General features: G+C 52.9%; 1 protein-coding gene across 1 annotated transcript; it reads left to right on the top strand.

The window, feature by feature from the left end:
- The first annotated feature begins 1,107 nt into the window (after nt 1–1,107).
- STARD10 (StAR related lipid transfer domain containing 10) lies at nt 1,108–25,725 on the top strand. Its single transcript, XM_016208487.2, has 7 exons — nt 1,108–1,171; nt 2,342–2,652; nt 21,705–21,852; nt 22,449–22,552; nt 23,238–23,355; nt 25,098–25,150; nt 25,403–25,725. Exons 1-7 carry the CDS (start codon nt 1,165–1,167, stop codon nt 25,646–25,648), a joined length of 987 nt encoding a protein of 328 aa, XP_016063973.1. The 5' UTR covers nt 1,108–1,164; the 3' UTR covers nt 25,649–25,725.
- The last annotated feature ends 281 nt before the right edge of the window (nt 25,726–26,006 follow it).

Consider the following 26,006-nt stretch of genomic DNA (forward strand, 5'->3'; position numbering starts at 1 on the left):
TCAGGGGTGTGCAGGAGGCAGCCAATCAATGACAACTCTCTCATCATTGATGTTTCTATCTCTCTTTCCCTCTTCCTTCCTCTCTCTGAGATCAATAAAGATATATTTTTAAAAAGTGGTTTAGGAGAGGAGGGGTGATGATCTGACTCTGCCCTCCACACTGCAGATCTAAGGTCTCAGTAGGGACCTGAAATTCATTTTACAGGACTTACTTTGCAGAATGACCCTTGGAGTCACTTGCCATCATGTCCCTGCTCACTACCACCACTTTTATAATTTTTAAAAAATCCTCACCCGAGGATATGTTTTTATTGATGTTAGAGGAAGGGAAAGAGAGAAAAACATCAATCTGTTACCTCTGGTTTGCACCCTGACTGGGGACTGGGGATCCAACATGCAACCTAGGTATCTGCCCTGACTGGGAATCGACCCCGCAACCTTTATGGTGTACGGGATGACACGATGCTCCAACCAACTGAGTCCCCCAGCCAGGGCACCACCACCACTTTTAAAATATCTCAAACTCCTAAGCACTTGAGGAAGAAACACATATTTGTGAACCCACCATGACAATTCCTCATCGTTCTCTCTCAACTTTAGAAGAAGCTGTTCCATCCCAGAGCTCTGGGATGGTGAGACTAGAGGGTTATACATTCTGATTCCCTCATCTTACAGAGAGGAAACTAAGGCCCAGAAAGGATAAGACAGCCGGAGCAGAGACAGGAGCCCTGGGATGGGAAGAGGCTGAGACCTGGGTATTGAACAGGATGCTCATGTACTACTCACTGTGTGACACTGGGCAAGTGGTGGGCACTTGTTGGGCTCTGTTAGCTGCCCATCCAGGGGAACTCATCCTCTCTCCCACTCTGTGGTCAAGGGTCAGTCCCTGGGGTCAGTGAATGTTCAGTCGTGGGCCCTCTGCCACACTCATACTGGCCTGGCCTCAGAGAAGTTGAACTATTGGCCTCAGTTCACACAGATCAGCTGGAGGCAGAGCTGGCACTAGGACCCAGAGGGCAGGTGGCAGCCTCAGGGGCTGGAAGGGGTGGCTGGAGCGCTGGTGGACACATCCCCCTTGGCTATGGAGCATGGCCAGCTCTGCCTAGGAAAGGACAGGGAGCCCCAGTGCTATGGAGCCAGATGCTTTTAAGCCTAGTCTAGTCCATGGGAGGTGTGTGGACACGCACATGGGTGCTTAAGAGGGGTGGTGGAGGACAGGAGTCAGAGTCCAGGGCTGGAGGGGAGCCTTGTTAAAGCTCCCAGCTGGGAGTGGAGATTTTGCCCAAATCTGGCCAGCCTGTGAAACTTGCGGCTAGTGGTCGGTCAGGGATGCACGCTGTGGGCATCTCTGAGTTGCTCTTGATTGTGGTGGGGGTGTGTGTGCCCATCTTTGGGTCTCTGGGGTGTCGTTTGGGGGTGACTTTGGGTTCTGGGGTCAGCGTGAGTAAGTAAGTAGTTGCAGAGGTGTGTACCTGTGAGTATGGGAGCGGGGTGGTGAGAAGGGGTTCACAATTAACTTCCAGAATTCCTATTCTAGAACTTCCTCGCCCCTCCTCTCAGAGCCCACTCTATCTTGGCCTCTCCCCGCTCGGTCCCCAAACTCTGCCTGAGGACAAGTCCCTCCCAGGCCAGGTCCCCTCCCGGGCGCGCGGGCGGGGCGGGCGCTAGGACCCTGCGGGGCGGGGCGGGGCGGGGCTCGGAGCTCCGTCCGCCGAACCTCCGCAGCTCGGAAAATCCTGAGCCCAGGCGAGCAGTGCCCCCGAGCCCCGAGCCTAGCCCGGAGGGAGGGAGGGGGCGCGCGGGGCTGGGGGGCGCGGGGCGGGCCAAGCGGCGGGACCCCCTGCCCTTCCCCTCAGAGCCCCCGCTCGGCCCCGGTCGCCAGGGCAGCGGCAGCGCGGCGGCGGCGGCGCCCGCACCCCGGCCCCGGTGGCCCGGGCGGAGCAGTGGGCACAGGTGAGCGGCCGGCCCGGCGGGCATCCACCCCGCCGGCACCCCGCCCCGCGCGCTTCCCGCGCCGGCGCCGCTGCCGGAGTGAGTTGAGCCGGTCCGGCCAGCGCTGCGCGGACACCGCCCGACTGTCCGTCACTTCGGGTCCCGGCCTCCCCCGGGACCCGACGGGATCTCGCAGCCCCCTTCCCCCCACTAGACACGCAGCCCCCACTCCAGCGCCAGGGAGGTCTGGGGTCGTTCCTTGGGTATGCCCCCCGTGACTGCCCTGCGCCGACTGCCCTCACCAGGGGCCAGCCCCTGCTTATCTCGAACTCTCCACCCGCCCTGGACCCCGGGCAGCCCCACCCGCACCCCCAGCGCACTGACTTTGGTCCCCAAACCGGTCTTGCAGGTCCCAGGAAGGTGGCGTCAGCATCTGCAGCAGCGTCGACGTTGTCGGAGCCTCCGCGGAGGACCCAGGAGAGCCAGACTGGGACCAGGGCCCCGGGCCTCTCCATGGAGAAGTCTGCGGCCTCAACAGAGCCCCAAGGGCCTCGGCCAGTCCTGGGCCGCGATAGCGTCCAGGTGCCCGACGACCAGGACTTCCGCAGCTTCCGGTCAGAGTGTGAGGCCGAGGCAGGCTGGAACCTGACCTACAGCAAGGCCGGCGTGTCCGTGTGGGTGCAGGCTGTGGAGATGGATCGGACCCTGCACAAGATCAAGGTAGGGCTGGGCTGCCGCAGGCGCAGCCTCACAGCCTCGGACCGGGGTGTCTCCTGGTCCTCTGGCAGAGTCACAGACACCTGGTTGTGCATTTCAGAGTCTCTTGCCAGAAACCAGGAGGAGGCACAGTCTGTCCTGCAAGCCCCCATCACACAGATGGGCAAACTGAGGCCTGGAGAGGGGGTGTGACTCTGGCTCACCCAGCCAGAACCTAGGCTTTTGCATGCCCCTGCCTGCCCCAGGGAGGTGGGTTCCTCCCAGGCTCATCTAGGAGAGTGGTCTTCCTCAGGAACCCCTCAGCCCCCACAAGCCTTCACCTGGTACCTGATTTGAGTCTTTAAAGTGGGAGACTGAGCCCTTCTTTTCCTAATTCCTGGTTCTCTTAGCCAAGTTGGGTCTCTTTCCCCACTCTCTGCACACTTGGCTGCCAGGGACCTGATTCCTTCCTGCCTGGTGCCCTGCTCTTCCTCCTTCCCTCCCTGGCTCTCCCTGAGTCTACTGCAGGGACTCAGGACTGTGACCACCAGATCTTAACAGGGCTTGGATGTCTCCACCTTACTCAGGGCCAGGCTGGGAATGGGCTCGGGGAGGAGGGATCCAAGGGAGGCAAGAAGAGGCAGGGCACATCAGCCCCTTCACAGCCATTAACCCCATTCCTCATAGCCTCATGATTTTTTCTCTTTTTGCCTCATCAGGGCAGGCTTAGGGTGTGGGACCCCATGAACCCATCTCCCTTGGGGGCCTAGATGGGGCAGAGGCTGGTGTAGAGGTATCAGTAGCTGCCCGTAGCACATCTGGCATTGTGTGAGTGCCACATTTCAAGGGGGGTAGGTCTCCCTTCAGTGGGCTCCTGGCAGTAGGCTGTGCCCTTTTCCTCCCTTCCCTTTCCCTGTCCCTTGCCTTCTCCTTTCTGCTGTCCTTCCAGAATTGGAAGGTGTGTATTCCTATTGCAAGCGGTGTGGGTGAGGGCAGTGGACTCTGAGGGCCTCCTGCCCTCTCTCCCCACTCCAGCCCCTCCAGCCTGGGCCCATCTCTCAGACTTAGCTCAGGCATCTTGGCCTCACATCAGGGCTTGAGATGTCTGATCTTCTGTCTCTGACCCTGTGTCTTTCTGCTTCCCTTTGTCTTAGTCATTTACTGCTTTGTCCATCTGTCCCCCTGTGGCCTTCTGACTCGCCCTTTTTGCCTTTCCCTCTCCCCTCAGTGACTCTCTCTCTGCACCCTGCCTATCTGACTGTCTTTTTCTCTCAAGGTTTCCATGTATGTCTCTCCCGCTGGGACTTTCTGTCCAGACCTGAGGATGATGGGCTAGGAGGCGTCCCTGGGGGCCTGACCTGTGTCTGAGCCTGCCGTGCACGGAAGGGGAGGGCAACTGTATGGCCCAGCTTGGTGCTTACTGAAGACAGGGGATAGGTCTCATCCCAGTTTGTGTCTCCCGCACTCAACATGGACAGAGCAAGGATGTTTGTTGAATGAAGGAAGGAAGAAAGAAAGGGAGGAAGAAAGAAAGGGAGGAACAAATTGAATGAAAGGTGAACAAGGTTGTTGTGAGAACAAGCTTGTTTTCCTGTGACCTGGGAAAGGCTTAAGAATGGCTGCACAGTGGGGTGGGGAAGTGTAGTTTCCCCACTGAGCTGGCTCTCCAGAAGGGAGGAAAGGGGAGATCTGAACTGAGGTTAGTACTCCCACCCTGTGTCAACAGGATGGAACTGCCTTCTCCATCTGGCTTGGTTAATGAATAAACCAGCCCAGTCCGGGACTGGGGTTGGTGGGTCTGGGGGCCAGGCTGCCACAACAGACCTCTTTTGGCCACATCAGACATGTCCAGTAGCGTTCCTTGGAAGTAGAGGAGACTTAGAAAAACTAGGGTGTTGTGGGCTTGTGGTTAGGGCATACACCCTCCCCGCAGCCAGGACCCTGACCCTCTTTCCTTCTCAGACTGAGCAGAGGCTGGAGATGCCAAGGAGCCCTTTGCAATCCCTGTTTCATATTCCCCCTCTCACTGGGGTGCAAGTGAGGATACTGAAGCCCAGAGATGGACAGGGGCCAGCCCAGGGTCACACAGCCAAGTGCCAACAGAGCTGAGCTTGGAACCCACATCTGCAGCTTTCCAGCCTAGCCCTCTCTTATTTTTCTCCCTATTGCTGCCCTCCAGGTCTGCTCCCCGCCTGTGGAGTGAGGGTTAGGAATAGTAAGTGAGCAGAGCTGGGGCCCAGGGAGAAGTCTGGGGCCTTGATTATGGGCATCCTGTACCCCATTCCTGATCCCCTCAGCACAGTTGGATGGAGCTCTGGGAGATGGGCAGAGGCGTCTGAGCTGCCCATCCCCCAAGTTTTAGGAATACCATTTCTAAGAGCCCCTGCCTTGAGCCAAGTATTTTTCTCCATCATCTAATTTACCCTCAGTCTAGTCCTGGGCAGTAGTAGGCTTGTCTCCATGCTGCAAACAGAGAAACTAAGGCTGAGAGTGGTGATATCACTTGCCTAAGGTCACAGGGCAGCTGAGTGGAACCCAGGCAAGCCTGGGTCCAGAGTCTCTGCCCTTCTCTGCTTGGGCACATGTCTTAGTCAGTGTTATGGCATTTGACCCCATCAATAACTCTTTGATGCCCTGGACAGGTGGCTCAGTTGGTTGGAGCGTCACCCCGTACACCAAAAGATTGCAGGTTTGATCCCTGGTCAGGGTGAGAATGGGAGGCAACTAACTGATCAATGTTTCTCTCTCACGTCTATGTTTCTCTCTCTTCCTCTCTTTATAAATCAATGAAAACATATCCTCAGGTGAGGATTAAAAAAACCCCACTCTTTGAAGGACACCATGTTCTCGTCATCCCATTCTCCTTTGATAAATGAGAAAGCTGAGGTCCAGATGGGGGTGGCTTGCCAAGGTCACACAGCAGGTCTGAAGCCAGAGTACTAGGGATGATTGGGTCACTCCTGGAGGCTGGAACTCAATCACAGGTGTTTGTTGAACTCCTCCCTCCCCCACTCCTACCCCAGACTTTTGGGGCTGCCCCCTGAGTTGGGAAAGCCAGCTGCACCTTGGACATGCCCTGTGCCTGTGATCACAGGGGTGGGGGTGTGGATCCAGATCCTCCTCTCTGTCTACCTGATTGATTTTCTCTGCCTCATCTCTCTTCCCCCAGACTTATCTTCTCCTGCCCTTGTGTCCAGAGGTCCCTGGTAGCCACTGTGGCGCTGGGCCTAGCATTTGGCGCCAGAACAAAGGGAAGGGGCTGCTGGAAGCCACCTCCACTCTTTCCCTCCCTCCTGGCCTCCAGCCCAGCCTGGCCTCAGGCCTGCATTATGCTCTGGGCACTGGAGAAGAGGCAGACACCACCTCCTGAGAGGCCAGGCCCTGTCCCAGAGGCAGATGCTGAACATGCATCCTGGTCCAAGGCAGGGGGCAGCTTGGAACCTGAACCCAGGTCTCTCTGTGTCCAGGCTAGGCTTCCCTGTGACTCCTGTAGTGATGTGAGAAGTGGGAACCCAGAAGGTCTGTCAGTTATTCAAGCAGGGCCAGCTGGGCAAGAGGCTGGGGTCTTCCTGGCTATGGTGTCCTCTTCTGTGTGTGTGACAGTGAGCACATCCCTGCTCCTCTCTGAGCTGTTTCTCTCTCTGTGTCATGGAGCGTTCTTGGCTCCAAGAACCTCTGAACTCATTGCTTGTTTGTGCTGGGGCCCATGGGAACAGGATGAGGAACAGGGGACAGAAAGCAGAAGATGACATGGCCTGCCCACCCTGCCCTGGATGCTCGTGTGCTTAGGTTCTTCGATGCTGCTGTGTGCCTGGCCTGGTGCTTGGCTAACCATGTGAGAGGCAGAGGAAGAGACCTGGCTTGTGTCGTCAGAGGTTTCCAGACCTAGGTGGAGAAAGGATTGACAATTCCAGGTGACCTCTGTCTACTCATGGGGCAGATGTTCACAGGCAAACCACAGAAGCAGGAGTGGGCCCATGCAAAGAGGCCTTGAGGGGCTTGGTGGCTGGAGTAGGGGTGGGAGACCTCGTGGGGGAGAGTTGCCGAGACCCTGAGCTTCCTGTTACCACAGGAAGCTGGGCAGTGGCCGTGAGGAACTGTCTTCTCTGACTTCCTGTCCTATGGCTTCTCCCCTTCCCCTTTGAGGAAAGCTCCAGTGGCCCCTCACTGCCCTATCTCACTGTCTCCTCCTTCCACACCACAGTCCCCAACCCCCCACCCCGCCCTGGGTTCCAAGCTCTCAAGCCAGTGCTCAGGCCTGTCCCCTCTCAGCACCTCATTCTCTCCCCCTTTAAAACGAGGGATCAAGGGATCATCCCAGGGATCTCCAAGGGCCCTTTTCACTCTTAACAGTCTGAGGGACTTAGAAGGCCATGGGGAAGGTGGGGGCAAGGGCAGGGGCAGGTGTTTTGTCTTTCTACCGTGTCTTCACAACTGTCCTGTGGCATGAGTCCTATTAAGCCCATGGAACAGATGTAGAAACTGAGACTCAGAGCAGTGATTTACTTGTTTAAGGCCAAACAGAAAGTGGCTGAAACAGGATCAGAACACAGGTCCTTGGGTTCAAGGCTAAGACCTCTAAGGCTGAGATCTCTCTGCTCCCTTGGGCCCTTCTGTCTCCAGGACCCCATGGCTCATAACTTTCCTCTCTCTGCTGACTTGGGTCTTGCTGTGCTGTTTCACTGTGGAAGGGCACCCTGGAGGGGACCCAGCTGGGCAAAAGCCCAGTCCTTGCTGTGTGACCTCGGGGGTCACTTCACCTTTTTGAGTCGGTTTTCTTATCTGTGCTGGCAGGGGCAGAAATTAATCTGGTTTTAGGGCTTTGGACTGGGTGAGTTCAGGTGCAGGGTGGGCCTTTGTCCCCTCTGGGGCTCAGTTTCCCCATTTCTACAGGAAATTGCTGAGCAGGTGGTTTGTAGAGGCTTTCCTGGTCTTAGGCCATGGTAGAGGGGTCTGGACACAGAGTAAGGGCAGATAGCTAAGGCCTTGCCAATGGGGGAGCTCAGAGAAGCAAAAGGTCAGAAGTGGCTGGAGGTTTTAGGGAATGCTTCCTGGAGGAGGTGCCTGGGTTGGCCTGAGGCTATAGGTGAGAGAGAACAGGGTCCAGAGTCCTGGCCACATGGCCATAGGCAGGTTGCTGCCCCTGCCTGGGCTTTAGCTTCCTCATCTGTCAAATGTGGGTGGTAATGCTGCCCTGCCTCTTTCAGGCACTTAATTCATTCGCTTATACATTTAGTGGATGTTCATTGATAGCCTCTCTGCCTGGCCCTGTGCTGGAGGTTGGGGACAGAGAGGGGAATTAAACTTGAGCCCTGTACTCAAGGAACTCCCAGTTTGGGTGCTAAGACAGACACTTGTTACAGGAGCTATGGAGACCCAGAGCGGGGCTCTGAACCTGCCTTGGAGGCCAGGGAAGGCTTCATAGAGGAGGAATGCTCAGGTGATCCCTCTTGAACTGGGTGGAGAATGAGGCGTACAAGTTTGATAGTGTTGGGAGCTGTCCATGCAGAGGAACAGCTGTGGAAAGGCCGGGAGGCAGGAAATAGGGCAGTGCATTAGGAGAACTGCAGGTGTTCAATGTGGGGCTTGGGACTCGGGGGCTGAAAGTGTTTAGAGAGCTAGACTAAGGCCCTAGGACTTGGGCCCTGGAGGTCTTGAGGTGCCAGGGGAGGGTTTTAGATAATGCGGGTGGTAGGAGGAAACTTTTGCTATATTGTCTGAACAGAAGTACTGAAGCCTGCAGTAAAGGAAGAGCTGTGAGGAATGGAGCAAGGGATTGTACCCAGAGAGAGAGTTAGGAGGGGTAGTGGATGGGACATGGTGATTATAGGATAACACTTTGCAATATACAAATTATTCAGGTTGAAGTATGGATGTGCAGCTCCCTTGGTGCCTGCCCTGAGGACAAGGAACCTGTGAGTGGGAGTGGGGCGGGAGTGGGGTGGGTGCCTCCTGTTAGTGTCCCCCTGGAGCTAGAAGAGCCCCCAGCCCCTAGGCTTGGCTCTGTGCCCTCCACGCCCAGCTCCCCAGGCTTGGCTTTTAAACTTTAACGAGCCCCAGCTCAGTTTCCAGTCAAGAGTCTTTAAAGTTTCAGGAGATGAGAGAAAGGAGGGAGTCCTGGAGACAGATGGGTTTTCTTTCTTTCCCTGCGTCCCCACCTGGAACCAGGGCCCAGGCGCCAAGACCCCACACACCTGGCATTCTTCAGGGATCTGGGGCCTCCCTAGGCCGTGCTAGCCTGTTCCTGAGGGACCAGTGGCCGCAGGCCTTGGTGCCAGGTTGCCACCGAGACAGACAGGGATAGAAACCCTATTCCAGCCATGACCCCTGACCTAGGCAGATGAGCATGCTCCAGCAACAAGTGGGAGGAAAATGCTCAGACCAGGTGTCAGGCCTGAAGTGTGTTCCCTTATCTCTGGCGTGCTTGGGCAGGCCCCTGGGACTTCAGAAACACAGGCAGTGGAAGAAAGTCCTAGGCCTAGAATTTAGTGGTGGGTCCCACGCCAAATGCAGGCTCCTCTTACCTGTCGTTAAAGATGGCCTGGGGCAGGTACCACAGGGCAGCTGGAGCAGTTCCCTGGGGCTCTAGCCTAACTGTTGCTTCCCTGCCTCTCAGCCTGGGCTCCCTGGAGGCAGGTACTTGCTACCTCCTTTGTTTCTAGAATCTCTATGTCTTGGGGCAGGTGAACAATGCCTGCACATCTACACCCCAACCTCCCCACCCAGGGGAAGTGGGGGAGTGAGTACCCATGCAGTGCCCAGGCCATTTAATCTCATTCTTTCATGGCACAACTTGCATCTTCTCCTGGCTCCCTGAGTTCCCCTCTACCATCTCCCAGAGCCCCTTTCTGTCTTTGGACCCTTTCAGATTGCCTGGGACCTGGTACTGGACCAGGGAGGTGATGACTCCTGAGGCACAGGCCTGACAGCCAGAGGGGATGGTGTTCCCTTGTGTGTCTCCAACTTTCAGTCATTCAACACGTATTTAGTGAGCACATACGATATGCCAAGTATTGTGTTATATCCAGGAATTTAGTGGCAAACCAGATAGATTAGGCCCTGTTGTCATGGGTTTACATCCTGAGGGGGAGGTAAGCAAAATAGAAGCAAGCAAATAAGTAAATAAGATACCAGATGGTTGTGTGTTCTGAGGACAGGATAATGTGATGGGGGTTGTCTGGCCTCCTATGTATGGGCCTTCTGCATGGAGCTGGATTGTGGGTGACTGCGTGTCCTTGTTGAATGCATGCGGGTGCACCTCTAGGGTGGTGTGTGTGTGCCTCTGAGTGTGAAACTGTGTGCGTGTTTGTATGTTTGGTGTTATTCTGTGTGTGTGAGTCACACCCCCTCACTGCAGCAGAGTTGTCTCTGATCCATTTATGTCGCCTCAGCTGTCTCCTGGTGGTTCCTGGCCCCTGCTCAGCTCAGCTCTGGCTCTGCCATGGTCTTCCCTCCCTGCCTCCATCCAGCCTGCTGGCCTGGCCTCTGGGCTTATCTGTGGAGCTCAGAGTCTTCCCTTAGGGTGTGTTTCCTATTCCTGTCTCTGATGATTACTGCCTCTGCCTTAATGTCGCTACTTGTCTCTTTTCCTCCATTTTTTTTCTGTCCCAGTTGTTTGTTCATTCAACAAACTTCTCGTGCCTCCCACTTACTCTGTCAGCTACTGTGCTGCTGCTGGGAACTGGAGATGGATCAGACCCAGGCCCTGCTCTCAAGTCCTAGTGGGAGACTGATGGAGACAGTGACAGCCCTTTGTGAAAACTCAGGCTGAGGGAGGCCAGCGGCTGACAGCATGGTGGGGAGGGGCAGTGTCTGGGGAGGGAGTTGGGGGGCAAGAAGGAGTCAGGCACCAAGCTGAGAAGGTCCCTCAGGGAGGAAGAGGGATGGGCTGAAGGTGAGGAGGGAGTGGAGGCAGAACCAGAGTGAGGAGGACGTTTGGAGTTAGCATTTGCTGAAGGCAGAGAAAGGCAGCACAGTCTCATCATTAGCTCTGGGTTTCAGAAAGCTCCCTGGCTGCAGGGGACAGATTGTCCTGGAAGCCGGGAGATGAGGATGTGGCTGCAGTTCTCCAAGCAAGGATGGTGAGGCCTGCCTAGGATTGGTGAAGAGGAGCTGTTGGGAAGGTCCTGGCTGAGTGGAGTCCCAGGGATGGCAGTGAGCTAGAGTCAGAGCCTTGCCTGGGTTCCAGGCACAGGGGGGGAACAGAGGGAAGTGGGCACTGGGGTAGAAAAACAACAGTGGTGGACATGGTGCGTATGAGAGGCCTGTGGGCTGCCCAGGGAGTGATGCCCAGGAGGCTGTTGAAGATGCAGTCTGGAGTTTATTAGAGAGCTTTGGGGGCATTAGGCCACTGGTGGTCCCTGAAGCCCGGGGGGGTGGGGTGGGGGGTGGTTATCCAATTTGTCTTTGTTTTGATGTCTGTGTGTCAGGCCTGACTCTGTCTGGTCACACTGGTCTCCTGCCACCCCCTCCCTTTTCTTCCAGGCCCACCCACTCTCTGCTTCTCCTTCTCAGCTCTCCCTCTTCTGTCCTCCCCCCACCCAAGAGCTGGAGCAGAGTGGCAGGAGCTCCAGACCAGGAGGTCAGCTTCTGAGATGTCAGTAGGATGTTTCTCACTGCTGCAGAACTGGCGCGCGGGGGGGGGGGGGGGGGGGGGGGGGTTGTCCAGGGAGGCTGCTGGAGACTGGGGGGAGGGAGGAAGAAGGAGGTGAGCAGCCATGAGTCATTTAGCCCTGGCTGGAGAGCAGCAGAGGGCCTAGCTTGGTCTGCCTGAGCAGACTCAGGGAGCTCTGTCTAGTGGAGGTGAACAGCACCTCCACTTTCCTCCACAGTCTCAGAGGGGCCCCACTTTTGGGGAAAAGATGGGTTGGGAGTATCTGGTTTTGGATCCCCTTCCCTTCAGAAGAGAGGGCCACAGGACTCCTCTAGTCATTTTGCAGGTGGGAATACTGAGCCTGGAGGTGGGGAAAGGAGACCCTGCATTGGGCGTACCACATCACAGGTGCTCTCTGTGTCCTTCCTGTGCCCCTCACTGCAGGCACAGCCAGCTGCAACAGCCACAGCCCCTGGTGTGGATCCCCTAGGGACAGTCTTCCCCTGGCCAGGTGCTGGCCCACCTGGGATCCCTTGGGTTCTCCACAGAGCAGAGCCTGGTTTTGGGGGAACAGCCTTGGGGAGCTGGACTTTGGGTCACAGTGGGTTCCAGGTTAGTTCCTCCTCTTCACCTTTTTGAGTCACCATTTACAAATGGGCATGATCTTCCCCCTAGGTAAGTGAGAGGATAGGATTAGGTGAATCTGCAAAGCCCCTAGCACAGAGCATGGCACAGAGCTGGCAGACCATGCACATTTGCTGGATGGATGAATGGATGAACAGTCTGAGGTACCCAAGGGACAGCTCCATTTCCTCTGCCTCCATCCTTGTTCACTCGGGTTACCTCATGGAACTGCATGAGCCCTCTCCTTTCCCCAGCCCTCCTGGGCCATTTCCAGTCCCCAGGCTCATGCCAGCACCTCTGCCAGGAACCTCTTCCCTCTCCTTACATCTGGGTGCCATCTACTTTCTGTTCATCCCTTAGGATTCCGCTTAGGTGCCCCTCCTTGTACCTTCCTCCCCAGCTTCCCTCTGTCCCTGCCCTGACTGCCCAGGGTTGTCATGCCTATGCCCCAACCTGAGGGTGGAAGGGCCCTGAGTCTGATCTGGCTCCGCTCCCAGCACGGCCATATGACGTGGGGCATTTCCAAGGTAACTCAGCATCAGCATAGGCAGCCTCAGGCCCCATCTCAGCTGAGTCCCTGCGTCCATGTCCAGGGAACAAGGACCTTGGGATTCTGGACAACGCTCTTAACTTAGAAAAAATATATGTAGTTTCTATATCTTTTTTTTTTTAATCCTCACCCAAGGATATTTTTTCCATTGCTTTTCAGAGAGAGTGGAAGGGCGAGAGAGAGAGAGAGAAACATCGATGTGAGAGAGAGACATCCATTGGTTGCCTCCCGCATGTGCCGTGGGTCGGGGATCAAGCCTGCAACCGAGGTTCGTGCCCTTGGTCTGAATTTAACCCAGGACCCTTCAGCCTGCAGGCCGACCCTCTAACCACTGAGCAAACTGGCTAGGGCGTAGTTTCTATATCTTGTATAAACTATATCAACAGTAACAAGAATCCAACAATGAAAAATAAGTTACCCACAGCCTCAATTCCTGCAAAAACCTTCTTGGTTCCTTTAAGCTCTCATTCAAGGGTTTAGATAATTTATGCATAGTTTAGACCAGCGATTTTCAACTGCTGTGCCGCAAGAATTTTTAAAACATGCACTACCTGACTATTTAGTCAGGGGCACTGACCTCTTTTCCCTTAGCTTGTCAAATAAAAAAATGACAACAGCCAACACAACAATAGCCCTCTGGGGTGAATGAATCAAAATTATACCTATTTTTTGTCACGTTGGCAAAATACATTTTTTTGGTGTGCCACAGAATTTTAGTAGTTAGTTTATGTGGCCATGAGATGAAAAAGGTTGAAAACTGCTGGTTTGGTGTACGGCACAGGTAGAAGTTTATGTCCTTCTCTGTTCACTTAACATTGCCTCTGTGGGAGCATCTCACATTGCTACAGGACTGTTCATCATGAACATTTCCAGCAGCTGCTCCCTGCCAGGCCTGTTCTGGGTTTTGAGTGTTCAGAGCCGGCTCTGCCCCTGCCCCTGCCCCTGCCCCTGCCCCTGCCCTGGGGGAACCCACAGTCCTCTGTAGCTGCCAGTAATTATCAAGGTGATATGTCATTCTTAACCCAACTGGGTCATGCTGTCGGTGGTAGTCCAGGTTGTTCTCCAATATAAATTTTGCTAATTACAAATGCAATAATATAGTCAGGAATATTGTAACAGAACTTTTTTCTTATTTTGTATTTTCCCCCCTGAGTGTAAATTTCTGGTCCTGAGTCTCAGGAACTAAACTGAAAGATACATTTTTATGATTTTAAAAATATTTGCCAGCCCTGGCCAATGTGGCTCAGTTGGTTAGAGCATTGTCCTGTACACCGAAGGGTCATGGGTTTGATCCCAGGTCAGGGCACATACCCAGGTTGTGGGTTCAATCCCCAGTCGGGACATGTATAGGAGGCAACAGATCGAGGTTTCTCTCTCACAGATGTCTCTCCCTCTCTCCCCCCTTCCCTTCCTTCCTCTCTCTCTAGAATAAATGAAAAGCATATCCTCAAGTGAGGATTAAAAACTGGAAAAATATTTGTCAGATTGCTTTTCAGAACAGTGAAACCCATGTTTGCTGCCACTCACCATACCAGTTTTACCATATCCTCACAAGCAGTGGGTATTTTATATATTTTTGCTAATTTACTTAGTATAAACTGTTACCTCAGTACGATTTTAATTTACTTTTCTATAACTATCAGAACTATTAAAGACCTTGCTGTGAAGTCCCAGAATCTCCGCCGTCCCCATCTCTGACATGCTTTACCCCTCCTCTCCATTTTATGAAGACGATGGCAGAAGTATAATCAGCTTCAAGTGCCATAGAGATTTTTATAGGCATCCAAGAGTCACGATGACTCTTCCTTCTGAATTCCACAGAAGTGCTGAGGGCCACCCAGCCACGGCCCCCAAAATTTAGTCGAGAGAAGCTCCCACAGGCACAGCCTCTTTGTTGGCTCACCTGTCCATGCTGCCATTCAGGCAACAGGCCTTTACTAAGCTGTGCCAGGCCCAAGGGACGCCAGGGTGAGCAAGGGGCCACGGCATTGCAGACAAATCAGTGCATTGCAGTGCATGCTGTTGGAGGGAGGCACTGGGGGCTTGAGGGGTAGGCCCCAGCCCAACTTGAAGAATTTAGGGACAGGGGTCAGCCAGGCTGAAGTTTGAAGACAAAATAGGAAAGGAGCCAGCCAAGGGAGGTCCTGGGAGGACCAATCAGACCTCTCTCCTCCTGCCCCACCCACTCTGCTTCCCCTGACCCCTTGTGTCAGTGTCCTTGTGCTGCTGTTGAGATTTGGGGGGGCATGGAGGAAGGTCTTAGGAGTCTCACTTCTAGGGGCAAGGGGAGGGGCTCTAGCTTGTCTCAGTGCAGGCCCTGTGGGCTTTGGGAGGGGCAGAGTGGAGGGCCCCGAAGCCAGCAAACTGGGGTAATTGGTGAGTGGGGCCCCAGGAGGAGAGCCCCAAGCAGTCAGGGAGGAGGGATCACATCTCTCAGCGCCTGGTCTGACATGAGGAGGGCAATATCTGGCTGTGGTTTGTGAGAGTGGTGTGTGTGTCCGGGGGCATTTGTGCAGGGTCCTGGTGTAAGAGGGCCATCCGCCCCCTCCCTGTCCATTTACCTTGTGGAGCGATGTAGGGCATTTTTGTTGTTCTAAATGTTGTTCCTTGTCCCTGTATATCTTGCTTGCCCTTTGGGGACTAGCAGGAAGGTGCTCCCCTGGGCAGGGCCTGAGAAGTCAGGGAAAGCTGCTGAGGCTTTATGTACAAGTCTCATTTAATCCTCACAGCTCCACACTGAGGGGAGGGTTATCCTTGTTTGACAGATGAAGATACTGGGACTCAGAGCTGAAGTCCTTTGCCCAAGCCAAAGCCACACAAGTAGGATGTGGCAGGATAGAGGCCTGTCCGACCCAGACAGCCCCTGGAACTGCTGAGTAAACTGTAAGGCTGTGGGGCCTGGCTGGGTCTGGTGGGACAATGCCATGACCCAAAGGTTCTCCCAGGGGACTTCCAGGTACAGAGCCCCAGTGCTGGATTTTGGGAAAGTGTGGCCCTGCCTTTGAGTCCAGTGAGATCTGAGGATTGAGTCAGTGACTTTGTTCAGAGGAAAAAACCTCTGAACTTTGCCTCCCTGGTCAGCAAGTCCTCTGAATACAATGAGTGCTGCATACTAACCATCGATTAACCAAGACAGTCTCCAGTTGCCAGCATGTTTGTTTTAGCTGGGCCAGTTTGCCTCCTTGATAAAAGTAGCGGAGTGTCCTGACACTTTGGGGTCAGGCACACCAGGCTCTGGTTCTCTGCTTCACCACTGTTTAGCCATGTGGCCTTGGTCAATCATTATAACTCTCTAGGCCTCACTTTCTGTATCTATAAATGGGAATGATGATACCAGTCAGGGTGTTGGGAGGGTAAGAGACAATTTCTGCACAGGATGCAGTTGGGTGTCCTTGACTATTAGCAGAGGTGGTTTGACCTAAATTTTAGCCCCTGTGGGGTCCACCGTCCAGGTGCTGCTATCTCCTTTGTGGGATAATAAATTAGTGATTTTAGCACATGGTAATGGTTATGGAGGTTGTGGCTATTGTTTGGGGTTATTATCAGTTTGATACTTAGTGCCTAGGAGTACTTTCTCTGATTTAATATGGTTCTATTGGGAAAGGGCGATTTGCTTAACAGTTACTCCTTTTACAGAACTTCTAAAATGCAACATGGTGAGAAGTCAGCACAGCCTGAGGGATAGAACCCAAATAGGTCCCTTATCCTTCTCTGGGCCTCAGTTTCCCCAGTGGTAACCTGAAGAGTAGTGGTGGAAGAGATCATCTCCTGGGCCCCTGGGACTTTGGGATAATTGGTATGCCCCACATGTCCCGTGGGCAAGGATATTGAAGACCTGCTGTGTGAGGTTTTGGGGTGAGGGCCAACTTGGGTTCACCTGTCTGTGTCTCGGTTTGCTTGTTACTGCCCTGGCCTTTGGCCCTCAAGACCATACCACAGCCCCATGGAGGTGACCTGGCTTCTTTTCCCCTATCTCAGGTCAGCTATCTCCCTGGGTCCTGGGAGATACTGCTGCTCCTCCCCCTACCACTTCCCTCCCCCCACTACTTCCCTCCCCCCATGGAGATTCCTTCTCTAATGCTGAGCAATGGGAAGCCTCCCAAAGAAGCACAGGCAAGGGATGGGAGAGAGGAAAAAGGGGAGAGAGACAGTTTGGACACTGGGCCCTGCTCTATACAAATTTAGTTAAGCCTCCAAGCCTCTTTGAACCCACCAGTCTCTCTGCCTGAAGTGCCTGATCTCCGCTTGTGGCAGTTCAGTTCCTTCTCCTTTTAGGCTCCATCACCTTCTGCTCCCACAGTTTCCTTACCTTCGCTCCCCATCCCCCAACACTGCTTATTCTCTACTGGGCTTTTGTGTCCCTGTCTTTTCTGCCATCCACTTGACGGGGCTCCTTTGTGGCAGGGCCCAGGTCTGGTTCACTTGTGGGTCCCAGTTGCCCAGTTGCAGGCCTGGAACACAGCAGACTCCAGAAAGTGGTGAATGGATGGACAGAAGGGCAGGGCCAGAGTGAGGTAAGAGAGGTACCTAGGGCACAAAATATAAGGAAGCACTTGCAAATGTTACCTAGTCCTGGCCTGTAAAAGGGTGAATGGTGGCTGGAGGAAGCCTGCTGGAGTAATAACAGCTACTGTTTTTTGAATATTTGCTATATGCCAGGCATATTACATACATTGCCTCATTTAATGTAATCGTAACATCCCCATGCCATAGGTACTATTAGTATCCCGTTTTTCTTTCTTTTTTCAATTTATTGATTTGAGAGAGAGGGAGAGAGAGAAATATCAATTTGTTGTTCCACTTATTTATGCATTCATTGGTGGATTCTTGTATGTGCTCTGACCAAGAATCAAACCCGCAACCTTAGCATATCAGGACAATGCTCTAAATGAACTACCTTGCCAGGGTAGTATCCCCATTTTTCATATGCGGAAACTGAGACTTAGAAGAGTTAAATCTTGTGCCCAAGGAGAGGCAGACGCAAAGATTGCAGGAGTCTCCCCTGATGGCCTTCCTTGATTGTCCAGTCCTTTCTGACCATGGCTCTGTGGGACTCAGGGTGCTAGGAGGTGGTGCTGGGCCCAGGAGTTTTGGTCAATCCCATTTCTCCCCCTCATGAGATCTGGAGAGAGGGGAGTGCAGGGGTCCCAGTCTGTATTTACCCTGGACCTCAGTTTTCTCAGCTGGGAAATGGCTGCATGTCAGGCTCCCTGCTATAACCAGGCTTTAAGGGCTTTGCAGTCCAGTATGGCTCCTTCCCTTCAGTTCTGGATTCCATGGGGAGCTCCCAGGTATTCACCCGAAGTGACTGACTTGCCCAGGGCCCAGTGGATGTGAGTTCCAGTTACAGGCCCGTCCACCAGATGCTCTCCAATGACTCACCCCTACCCCCACCTGTGCCTCCCAAAACCTCTTAGAATTACATCTTGCTGATGTGGCCACCGGCCCTGCAGGCAAGAACATAGCTAGATGTAATTTACCAGTCTTGGCGCAGCCACACTGCCTCCTGGGGGCTGTGGAAAGAGCTGGGCCGGAAGCCAGGCCAGTCACTGTTGGCCAGGCAGCCCATGGACGCCCTCTGTTCTCCAGATCACCACCCAGACCTCAGTTTCCTCACCTGGAGGGCCGCCACAGCCAGGGTTCTTACCTTCTCAGTGCTCTCCTCCCAACCAGGCAGTGCTGCTGGCCTTCCTCCCCAAGAGTCTGCCAGGAGCTGGGAAGCCTTTGAAGTTTCCATCTGTATCTTGAAGATAAAATGTTATGCAGAGTTTACACTCAGTAGGTGCCCAGTCTGTGTAGGAGTTCTGCATGCTCTGCCCACTGCCTGCTGCCTGGAGGGAGGCCTTTGCTTCTGAAGCCACAATCACCCTGGTCCAGGAGGCCCGAGGGAGAATGGGCAATGTCTGGGTAGTGTGGGCCCCTCCTCAGTGTGCACCTAGTGGTGGGGGCATCTGGGCCCTGGGACACTGAGGTTGGCCCAAGGGAAGAGGCATTCCCAGGTTGGACTCTAACTTACAGAGCATCATCCTGTTATCACAACCCCTCCGTACACCCAACCCGGGCATGTATCCCTACTGGGAATTGAACCAGTAACCTTCTGGTGGACAGGATGACACCCAACCGAGCCACACCGGCCAGGGCATGCCTGTATTATTTTCATTTCATCCAATCAGGCAGCACCCAGTTGTAATTTGTACCATTACTAATTATGTTCACTTTGATCACTTGATTAAGGTGGGACCTGCCAGGGTTCTCTACTATGACGTTACTCATTTTCCCTTTGTAATAAGTATTTGATGGGAAGGTACTTTGAAACTACATAAATACCCTTATTAAACATTCAATTTATTTATTTATTTATTCATACCTATATATACTTTGGTTTCCTATTTTATTCAGTGGAGTATAATTTGTTACTATCATTATTCATTTTAATACACAGGTTTTCCCAGCTTTAGCCAGTGGTAGGTGACCAGCTCTCCTAGTTTTCCCAGGTCTGGGGGATTTCCTGGGATGTGGACTTTCAGTGCTAAAAGTGGGAAAGCTTCAGGCAAACACTGATGAGTTGGTAAACCATCAGTGGAAGCTCATCACACTGGCTCCTGTGTTCTCTGGGCAAGGTCCCTAGCATTCTGTGGGTAGGTCCTTACTTTTTTGCACGGTAAGATGTTCCAGGCTCATCTTATACTTACTCTGACCAGTCCCAGAATCACATATTTCTCCAAGGAGACCTTTTGAGTATTAGACTATATCACACCATGGGAACTGTAGCAAATGGAACTCATTCAGCTTCCTACAGGCCACACTCTCATCTGCCTCTGTGCTGGTTCCCTGGCTGTTCTTTCTGCCAAGGCCACTTGGCAGACACCTACCTTCCAGACTGAGCTTCTCCATGAAGCCTGACTCCTCACCCACCTCAGAGCTGACCTTCTCTCTGCCCCCACTGGGCAGTTTAGGGTACCTCCTCATTTGCAAGTAGGTCTCCTTTCTCAGTTGGAAGCCTTTCAAGGACAGGCCCTAGATTCATCTCTGACTCTTCTGTGTTCCACACGGGGCTGGAACTGGGGGTTGTTAAGTGACTGTATCTAGTCACCCCCTCATGGAGCAGGAAAGTAAACAGAGGGAGAGTGGCTTGTTCACACAAGTCTTTGCAGGCTGGAGGCTGTCCTTGAACTTCAGTTTTCTTAATTTTAAAATTACCTCAGAGTGTTGCTGTTAGAATAAAATGCTGTAATGTGTATAAAGCCCTTAGGATACTACTCAGTATCTCTGGGGGGAACTTTTTATTTAAAAAATTATTTTATTGCAGAAGCAGTACGATGCATTTTAGAAAATTAGAAGTACAGCCCTGGCCAGTAGGGCTCAGTTGGTTGGGTGTTGTCTTGTGCACCAAAAGGTTGCTGGTTTGATACTTCATCAGGGCAAATGCCCTGGCTGTGGCTCAATTCCCAGTAGGGGGTGTGCAGGAGGCAGCTGATCAATGTTTCTCTGTAACTCTCTCCCTCGCCCTTCCTCTCTCTAAAATAAATAAATAAATAAATAAATAAATAAATAAATAAATAAATAAATAAAATATTTGGAGGAAAAAAAAGAAATACAAAGAGCAAAAAAAGCAAGCCATCATTTGGAGGTCACCAGTGTTAACACCTTAGTGATTGTGCTTCCTAAGCATTTTCTGTGCATATATTCCCCCCCACCCCAAATGAGATTATACCATGCATTCTATTTTGTAATCTGCTTTTTTTTTTTTCCAGGCAGCAATCTCCACCATTTTGATTCAGCAAATTTTCGGTACATCTAATACTCAGATCATATTCATATTTTTCCAGTTGACCCAAATATGTGTTTATAGCTGTTGTGTCCAAGCCAGTATGCAATCCAGGACCACAGTTTCCATTTGGTTTTTGTGTCCTATAAGTCTCTCAGTCTAGCCTAATTCCTTATGACATCTGTAGAAGAGACTGGACCAGTAACCCTGCAGAATATCTCATCCTCTGGCTGTGTCTGGTTGTATTCTCATGGTAACACTTAGCTTCTCATGGTAACATTAGCTTGTTCCTCTGTCCTTTCTATTTTCTGTAAAATGAAGTATATCTAGGGCTTGATGAGTTCACTGGTGCTTAAAATACTCAATAGGTAATGATATGCCCTTCCTGTGGCCTCTCATGTGGTTAGTATCTCAAGGCCTAACCCAAGATTAGGGGGAAGGTAATGTGATGCCACCCTCATATGGTTGCATGTATCCCCTTTTTAATAGAAAGCAATGTGTGCGCTTCCCTTGGCATGTCTGAACCCCAAGTTCTGGGAGATCTTTTTAAATGATGCAAGAAAACATGTTCATTTGCTGAGGGAACTTGATCCTGGGGTTTGGGCTTTTGGGTGAAAAAAATCACAGAACAAGGCTATGGACTGAGTTTCATCTTGCTGAGTGCAAATCTTACAAAAACTGATTCTGTTTTTACTTGATTTCCAGACGCAATCTGGGTTAAATTCCATATCTCTGCTACTTTCCAGCTGGGTGACCTTGGGCAAGTTACTTTACTTAATCTCTCTGAGCCTCAATTTCCTCCTTGGATTTCTTGTCTGGCAGAGTTGTTGTGAGGGTTAAATTTTTTAAAAGGTATCCTTGGGCCTGGGCAGGGTGTGGCAGGGTAGAGGGGATCATCTGTAATACTTTCATCAGTAAAGATAAATTAAAACATTTTTTTAAAAAAAGGTTTCCTTAGCTCTTTTGTCCCCTAGATGGAAATCTCTTTGAAGACAAGGCTAATAAATAAAAAGAAATCCAAAGGTGTTTGTTGGATTTAAAAAAAAAAAAAAGGAGGGCAAATGATAAAGTACTATGGAGGAAAGAAATCATTCATTTAGGCATTTGTTTGTTCATTCATTCATTTCATTTAACATGTGTCCATACCAGACTCTGTGTTGGATCAACTGTGAGCCTCTGACCATGAAGTTCAAGGGTCGGAGAAGGTACAAATATTGAGACTCAGCATATGGGAGTCCAGAATATCTGGCAGGATAATTAAGGAAGACATGCTGGAGGAGGAAACTGGGACGAATGGGGAGATTTGGTGGGAGCTAAGATGGGGCGGATAGTCTCTGGATACAGGGGCTGTTGTCTCCCGGCACAGGTGGCTTCTGGGAGGGCTGGACAGGACTTGTGGCAGGTGGTGAGCCCATGTTGGCTTCAGGGGTCATGGTTCCCTCCTGTCCTCCTCCTCCTCCCTTTGCCAGTCTGCCCTCTGGCCCCTAGTACAAAGGATTTGAGCCCTGTGTGACCCTGACAATCCATTTGTCTGTCTACAGTGCCGGATGGAGTGCCGCGATGTGCCAGCTGAGACACTCTACGATGTCCTACACGACATTGAATACCGAAAGAAATGGGACAGCAACGTCATTGAGACTTTTGACATCGCTCGCTTGACAGTCAATGCTGACGTGGGCTATTATTCTTGTGAGCAGGCCCAAGCACACTACCCCAGCCTCCTACAGGCCTCCACCAGGCCTCCAGCTGAGCCTCGTCCTCCCATCTTCCTTCCCTGTGGTGGCACCTGAGTGCTGAGATATAGGGCCACTCTTCCTGACACCCCTGTCCACTCCCAGACAGTTGGACACACACACACATGTACGCGCAAACATATATGCACTCCCATGTTCATGTATACACATTCCACACAAATGCATTTGTACACATGTATACAACTGATGGCCATATGCCACATATTCATGGTCATACGTTTTCATGTACACACATCACTGTTGTTTTCCCATATACTCACATATACAAACAGGCCAGGGCAGCAAGGTAAGGGCTGTGTGAGATTGTGTGGAGCAGGGATGGCTGGAGACAGGAGGGGAGAGGGCTGTGGTCTGTCTCTTTCCTAGTTCCAGTTCTAGGACTGTGGTCTGGTGTGGAGGGTGCCTGTTTGGTTCAGGGGGAGCTGGCAATTAACTAGGCACCCCTGTGTCTCTGGCCTCTGCCATGCCCTCCCTTGCAGTTGGCAGGCAGGCCAGTGGTCTGGCTGAACTGTCCCTTGCCCTCCTCCACAGGGAGGTGTCCAAAGCCCCTGAAGAATCGTGATGTCATCACCCTTCGCTCCTGGCTCCCCATGGGCACTGATTACATCATTATGAACTACTCAGTCAAACATCCCGTGAGTTGACCTGCCTTCCCTGCTGGGTGGGCAGGGGAAGGTGCGAGGTAGGGCTGGGCCTGCAGGCCGAGCCCAGGGAGAGGACCCTGGCTGCTACCATGACTTCAGGCCAGGCATGGAATCATTTAGTCCTCAGTTTCCTTCTTATATAGTGAGAATAATGGCTTCTGTCTCCCTGCTGGGGCTCTCAGCAGATGAGGAGAGAGCAATGTGGGCCATGACTGTGGGCGAGTGGGTGGGACGGGCTGAACTCTGTTGGTTAGGCTCTGGCATGGTCTGGCTGTGAAAGGGGGAAGCAAGAGGTGAGGGCAGGGTTCCCTGGCCCTCCTTGAGTCTGGGCCGCCTTGATCGCTGTGACAGGCAGGATAGACATGTACAGCTGGCCTGGGCACGGATGAATGTGTGTGTGTAGGTGTGCGTGTGCATGCCCATGTGGGTGTTCATGAGCCCTGATCCTAGACTGAGGTGTTTCCGGAGGGCCACAGGGAAAGCTTAAGAGCTTAAGAAGGGTAAGGATGGCCTAGTCTGACTCCTCCCTTTCTCCTTACCCCAGCAACAGGCCTGGCCTGGAGTGGACACTAGGGGATGTGAACTAACTAACGTGTGTGTGTGTGTGTGTGTACTCACAAAGACACCTCCTTTGCCCCCACCCTGAGTCTTACCTCGCTGTGCCTTCTATCCTCAGAAATACCCGCCTCGGAAAGACTTGGTTCGAGCTGTGTCCATCCAGACAGGCTACCTCATCCAGAGCACGGGGCCCAAGAGCTGCGTCATCACCTACCTGGCCCAGGTGGACCCCAAAGGTGAGGGCTTGGCCCTGGTAGCCTACCATGGGATCCTCCCCTATATCCCAGGGGATGGGACTTGATCTACTTGGGATCCAGAAGCACTTCTTTTAGGAGCCCTTTTGCATTTGGGCCATAGTCATCCAAAACGTCGTTTGACCGAGGTTTAAGACTTTACAGTGGTTTGAAAAGCAAGGGCCAAGGTGGTAGCCAGTGTCCCAGGACGAAGCTTAGAGCTCTCTTCCTGGGTGCTCATACCCCTGTGCTCTGACTTGCTTCCTGGTCACTGGTTGCTCTCTGTCTTGCTGGCTCCCATCCTCTGCTCATTCTGGAGGCCTGGACCTTCCAGGCCTCAGTTCTCTTTCCCTTGGGAAGGCTCAGCTACTCCCAAGGCTTCTGTGGCCAGCTGACCACATGGCTCTCTCTGCTGAGATCCAGATCCCTATGGCCACTGGCCGCCTAGACATGTCCCTCAGGATGTCTTCTAGGACCTGAGACTCACTGTGTCCAATGCTGAATTCACCATCTCCCCTCCTAACTTGTCCCTTCTCCTGAGTCTTCCCTCTAGTCACCTGGGCCAAGAAACTGGGGTCAAGCGAGGCTCCCCCTTCTCAGCTCCCAAACCTAGTCACCAATTCTTTATTGATTCTACCTCTTAAATAGCTTCTGAATCTGTCATTTTTCTCCATACTAACCCACCTTGTCTGTCCAAATAACTACCAGAGGGGTTTTTCCAAAACACTTATTTCCTTATGACTCTCTTCTGCTTAAAATCCTTCCGTGACTTTCTGTTGCCCTCAGGAGTCTAAGCCCCCTGCCCAGGTTTCCTGGTCCCTCCTTGAATTTTTATACGTCCCCGCCTCCTTGTCTAGGCAGCCCTGTCCCTCAGCCTAGAAACACCTCTCCTCCCTTACTTATTCCTCCAGGGCTGCTTCAGATGCCACCTCCTCTATCCCTGATACCCAGAGGAATCACTGGCTCCCTGCTCTCTGGGCCCATTGCCCTCTAGCAGAGCACTTGGCACACTGTTGGGTCCCCTCTCTGGGTCCCTAGGGCTGGCCCAGGGTGGGTATCACTGAGTGAATGTTGAGTGAGTGAGTGAATGGATGGATGACTGGAGGATGGCTAAGCCCTGAGCTCCTTTGCCAGGGTATGCCCCGAGCTCCACCGAGGGCTCAGTGCCCAAGGCCCTGGGTTTCCTGGCATCTCATTGAGTGAGTGTGGTGGTTGTCAAAGGAAGATCAGACACTTGGGAATGAGACAGGGTAGAGAGCTGGGCTATGGCTTCCAAATCAGGCCAGGCTGGGGTACTCAACCAAGAGGCCTGTGTAGCAGCTAGGCTTTCTGGGACAGGAGACTTGGAAGTACAAGCAGAGGAGGGGCTAAGCATCAGGACTATTCACCATAGAGGGGTTGGATATGAGAAGGAATGTCAGTGTGAGTGGAGGGGAGGCAGCAGGAATGGGTCAGGAATTCAATCCATGTGTAGCCTGTGGTCACCTAGGACCCTGTGGTTTTCTTCCCTGTAGCCCTCTGGGGCTCAGTGGAAGGGGTTCAGAGATACAGAGCTGAGCATGAGGATCTTGGTCTGAGGTGGGAAGAGGGAGTGAGGATGATGAAGTCTTGTGGGGTTTATCTCGTCCTCCACCCCCATGGGGAAGAAGGTGGCCTCCCTGGAAACCTCAAGCTGGAGGCAGGGGGCTGGGTCCCTGAGGCTGCTGCTTCCTTTCTCTCCTTACTACCCTTCCCTTCTCTCATAGGCTCCTTACCCAAGTGGGTGGTGAATAAATCTTCTCAGTTCCTGGCTCCCAAGGTGAGTGGCCTTGGGACTTTGGGGGTATGGAGGCTGGTGGAGAGGGTTCCAGGCTGAAGGGATGGAGTCAGGGATAGAGACTGAGAGTCAGGGGGTAGAATTAGGGCAGAGGGGCAGAGTTATGAAACTGGGACAAGAACTCAGGATGCTAGGAGCTTGGGGCTGAATGGCCAGAGGGCACAAGAGGGAATGTGGCGAGAACCTAGTCCTGCGCCCGTTCACCCCTGACTTTGGGGTGCTGCGGGTCCACAGGCCATGAAGAAGATGTACAAGGCGTGCGTCAAGTACCCTGAGTGGAAGCAGAAGCATCAGCCGCACTTCAAGCCATGGCTACACCCGGAGCAGAGCCCGTTGCCCAGCCTGGCACTGTCGGAGCTGTCGGTGCAGCATGCGGACTCGCTGGAGAACATAGATGAGAGCGCGGTGGCAGAGAGTCGTGAGGAGCGCACGGGCGGGGCCGGCGGCGAGGGCAGCGACGACGATACCTCGCTTACCTGAGTGCGGAACCACAACAGGGACTGAGACAAGACGAGGCGGAGCCTGGGGGTGGCTTTCTCCCCTCCCTCACCCCCTGCGCTTCCTGAGGACGTTGGGCTCAGGCCCAGGTTTGCGCTGTGGCCTGGCTGGATACAGCCCTAATAAACCATCCCACAGCCTCAGCTGTCTCTTCGCTGTAACTGCTTCCCACCTGCCTGGGGCACGACTGCTGCTCTGGGTCCCCTTGTTCTACAGTTAATTTTGTCATTGATCGGCTGACCTTTTCTCCTTTAGGCATCCCCTAATCTCCCCATGTGTAGCTAGGGGATGGGTTATCAGCTCCTCCATTTAAGGTGTGTTCCATTCCCTTTGTGCCTAT

Source organism: Miniopterus natalensis, chromosome 11 (assembly GCF_054644295.1).
Source record: "Miniopterus natalensis isolate mMinNat1 chromosome 11, mMinNat1.hap1, whole genome shotgun sequence".
NCBI classification, from domain to species: Eukaryota; Metazoa; Chordata; class Mammalia; order Chiroptera; family Miniopteridae; genus Miniopterus; species Miniopterus natalensis.